Here is a 4,558-nt window from a genome sequence, read left to right on the forward strand (position 1 = left end):
AACGGTCACTGCAATCCAGATTCCTTAGGACGTCTCTACCCTGAACCCTAAACTATAACCCCTAACTAACACTAAACTTAACCATTTTACATGTATAGTTGATTGAGGGAGGGATATCCCAACAATCCTGAATAGCACGGACCCCCTGGGAACACCTATGAACTCCTCTATTTGACTGAAAGCCATGGACACAACTCTTATTGGTTGTCTGATGTAGGTTACTGGGAACTGGTAACAACAGAGTCTGTGATTGGCTATACAGCGAGATAAGATAACATACCATGCAATGTTAGACAGATAACCTATAGATTGGACATAATCTTTTCTAGGCAATTAGGGATAACAGGATAGCGATAACAGGAAATACACAAGCCATAGGCTACACTATAGCTCAAGGTGGCTACTTCGGAATGTCGGCGTGCACGGGAAAAACTGTAAATTTGTAACATTTATGGTTGAGATTTAATTAATATAAACTATGCATGTTCGTTGCACATGTCAAGTTAGTCAGAAGTTCAATGGACAGCCACGTGGTAGTATGGTTGACTAGGCTTAATTCTGGCACATATCACCCCCATAGTGCAGGTAAACGTTTTTAATGTCATTACTGTCAGCTCCACAACCAGCTGAAGCGATGCGCTCCCTTTCAACCACCAATTTCATGGCACCGTTTGTTTGCGCATGGCCAGTTGCTCTCTAGGTCTTTCGTTCCCCGTCGAAACAACCGGCATCTTTGCACTGCACTACAACATCTTATCACTGGAGCGTCAACGCTTGGGGGTAGGTCCATTTTTGTGTTTAATATTGATATATCAATAGAGTAGGCTGTCTTTTTTTGGATAGGATGTTTATAATATTATTGTAGTGTATGCGGTTCTTGTTGAATAGTCCTCTTTAATTGATTGATACTTAGATATAGATAGGCGATATACTACCGGTCAACATACCTAATTTAATCCAATACATAGGCGACGTTTTTGTGATGGGAATCAAGGTCATGCCAGGGTTGATTTTGCACTGTTTTTAAAGACGATTAAACCCCTATCATGGGCAGAAATAGAAGGTATTTCATGAAATGTAAATCATATAAAAATGTGTCAGTATCCCACTGTTATTGGTATATGTCGCATATATTGTCACAGACCCTTATCAAACTGTTAGATAATCTGCTAATTGTAGGCTAAACTGATAATGAAAAGTCTGTTCTTGTTAACATATCAACGTTTTTTGAAGCCTTGACTTTCTCCACCCAGTTTAATGATAATCAGAGCAACTGTGTTACCAGTCGCACTACATGGTCTTCCTTCTAGGTTAGAGGGTGGGAGGGATGCATTCATTCCCATAAATAGCCTACAATCAGTGACTTGAGTTAAGTGTTTTTAAGATGCATAATGTCAGTATAAGGATAGCCTCTAGATGAATCTGAGAACATATTTTGGTAAGACTTTTAATAACACTGCTAGTTTAACTCCAAGCACAGAAATTATTTTGCTTAGAATTAATCATGCAAACACTTTATTGTGGCACAGTCAGTGAGATTCAAAGCTATTTCATGTCCTCTATCCATGGAATTAATCCACTGAGACACCAGGATTTCATTTTAGTCTATTGACCCGGACCCCATTTCAAAGGAAAAAAGCGCTCATTAAAATCAGGTGTGGCTAATTAATGGGCGTGGCCAGCACACCTGAACACACTTAACAGGGTAGAGGATAGAGAGTTTTGTTGACACTGAGAATGGAATGTATATGTTTTTAAATAACATTCTTATAAATGTTTTCTTGTGGTTTTTATGGAAACTTTTCTTAATTTTCTGAGAACATGACTTTTGAACCATGCTGAAAATGTTATGCTGAAGTACTGAAATTCCCACAGAAGAACGTTGTTTCTAAATGTTCTCTAAACATTTTGAGATCATTACTTTAAACATGAGGAAACATTGTGCTGAAATTCCCACTTAAGGTTCTCAGGATGTCATGTACTAGTTGGGATTTCTCACTCCATGACCAAGGTTGACACACTTCAACGCTTTGTTGTTTTGTTATGGCTACATGTTATTTTATCGCTTTTGAATAAAGATATATATGGCTTAAAATTAGATTTAAATTGTATTTATATTTCACAAAATATTGCGGACTATTCAAATTTGAGAGGCAGACACCGCATGCATGATACCTATGCAGCTTGTTAATGCTATTTCATAATTTAAAATATTCCTGCAGGTATTTGGCAAAATAAGGAAGGGTGGCCAAATCATGACCTGAGCAGATCGACTGAATTTCGATGGAGTCTTTGAATGCCGTAGAGCTCTGTGAATTGGGGGATGGCGACAAGCCCGCTGCCTGTGAGGTCACTACAACTCCGCGAAAAGCTACCCAGTCAAGACCTCGGACAGTAGCTAGCACTGGAATCGAGAACACGTCATATCAGGACGAGGAGCACGAGACGAGGTTCAGTCCCCAGGGAGCAGACAGCTCGACTGTTCATCGGTCCACGTCTAATGACAGGGGCTATCAGTCACAACCCCGGCCTTTCCAGCGAGATGAGCTGTCACACCGCTCTGAGGCGGGACATGAGATTGACTTTAAAAACCATTCACTCGACTACGGTTTCCTATTTGCCATGGTGTTCTTGGTGAGTGGAATTGTACTGGTGGTCATTGCCTACACCATTCCCCGAGAGGCTAAGGTCAACCCAGACCTGGTGTCAGCCCGTCAGATGGAGAAACTGGAGATGTACTACACACAACTGGGCTCGCACCTCGACAAGTGTATCATAGCAGGCCTGGGACTGTTGACTCTAGGGGGAATGCTCTTGTCCATCTTGCTAATGGTGTCCATATGCAAAGGTGAGCTGTACCACCGGAGGACATTTTTCCAACCCAGGAAAACATACGGGTCGATTCACCTCCGGATGAGACAGTTGGGCGAGGGGGAAGAATCTCTGTTTGAATGTGAACTTAGCCACACTGGCACCACAGCTCTAGCCACTAGGCCTACAGATGGAACACAGGTGCACAGTGGCACCCAACAGGAGTAGCACAATACGAGCACGTTTCTATCCACAGACCTATTTCAAGGGTTGTAATCATTACTTAACGGGCTTTGTAAAAAAGTGAAGCCAGCAAGGTAAGCCGACTGTGGTTAAGACTATATAAGAGCACATTTGGAAATGCACATCATGTATGTAGGATCAAGTCAGAGACTGAAATAGATAGGCTATGAAAAGCACAATGGGCACCCTTGAGGAATGAATAGGATAGGCTAACTTGACATGCTGCAAATAATGGCTATCGGACTCTTTAAGAATTGAATATACAGTATTTCTGGATATCAAATCATTAATGAACAAAACATGTATAGACCTACAAATGTTATTTACATGACATTTTAGTCATTTAGCAGACACTCTTATACAGTAGTGAGTGCAGACATTTTCGTATTTGTTTGTACTGGTCCCACGTGGGAATTGAACCCACAACCCTGGCATTGCAAGTGCCATGCTCTACAAACTGAGCCACACGGGACATTATTATCATGTAAGGATACAATATGCCTTAAACTTAGTCACTGTAAACATGCCAAGGTAAATATGTAGCAACTCACTGGAACCACTTAATCTATTGGATTTTTATTATAACATGATCTTGGTAAGAATATACAGCAACACAAACAAACAAAAATCCAAGCAAGTGAAATGTTTAGATTTGCATTAGAGGCTTTTGGACAGGTTTTTGATTAAGAAAACCAATGATTTTATTTCATAATGATGTAGAAATATATACCAAATTTGGAAAACTAGAAACAACATACAACTTCACATCAGAATGTGTTAAGGGGAGGATGTCCGCACAATCATCCCAGTGGTTTGGACAAATATAGCCTTTATCTTTATGAAGACATCAGAGTCATTCGGTAAAACAGTCATCTAAAGTTAATAATGGAAGTGTAGGTGTGAATTTCTCTCTCTCGGGCTCTTGCTCTCATGCTTTCTTTTTTAAAATCAGACAGTTAAACACCAGCACATAAGTAATTTATGTATTATAAATATTATATCAAATCAAAGTTTGTCACTTCGCCGAATACAACAGTTGTAGACTTGACAGTGAAATGCTTACTTACAGGCCCTAACCAACAGTGCAATTTTTAAGTAAAAAATAGGTATTAGGTGAACAATAGATAGGTAAAGAAATAAAAAAGACAGTGAAAAATAACAGTAGCGAGGCTATATACAGTAGCGAGGCTATATACAGGCACTGCTTAGTCAGGCTAATTGAGGTAGTATGTAGAGGTAGTATGTACATGTAGGTATGGTTAAAGTGACTGTATATATGATAAATGGAGAGTAGTAGTAGCGTAAAAGAGGGGGTGGTGGGGGGCGGGACACAATGCAGAGTCCGAGTCCTTTAGTTGACATTTGGCAAACTCCAAGCAGGCTGTCGTGTGCCTTTACTGAGGAGTGGCTTACGTCTGGCCACTCTACCATAAAGGCCTTATTGGTGGAGTGCTGCAGAGATGGTTGTTCTTCTGGAAGGTTCTCCCATCTCCAGAGGAACTCT

The 4,558-nt window shown here is 40.4% G+C and overlaps 1 protein-coding gene and 1 non-coding gene across 2 annotated transcripts; one reads left to right on the top strand and one right to left on the bottom strand.

The window, feature by feature from the left end:
• Window positions 1-715: 715 nt before the first annotated feature.
• LOC139369706 (transmembrane protein 74B) lies at window positions 716-3,039 on the top strand. The gene is made up of 2 exons (XM_071108966.1): window positions 716-780; window positions 2,223-3,039. The coding sequence occupies exon 2, from the start codon at window positions 2,284-2,286 to the stop codon at window positions 3,037-3,039; it is 756 nt and encodes a 251-aa protein (XP_070965067.1). The 5' UTR covers window positions 716-780; window positions 2,223-2,283.
• Window positions 3,040-3,453: 414 nt separating this feature from the next.
• Window positions 3,454-3,527, bottom strand: trnaa-ugc (transfer RNA alanine (anticodon UGC)). The gene has a single exon. It is a non-coding gene; the product is annotated as a tRNA-Ala (tRNA).
• Window positions 3,528-4,558: the final 1,031 nt, after the last annotated feature.

This window comes from Oncorhynchus clarkii, chromosome 17, assembly GCF_045791955.1.
Source record: "Oncorhynchus clarkii lewisi isolate Uvic-CL-2024 chromosome 17, UVic_Ocla_1.0, whole genome shotgun sequence".
In the NCBI taxonomy this organism is placed as follows: domain Eukaryota; kingdom Metazoa; phylum Chordata; class Actinopteri; order Salmoniformes; family Salmonidae; genus Oncorhynchus; species Oncorhynchus clarkii.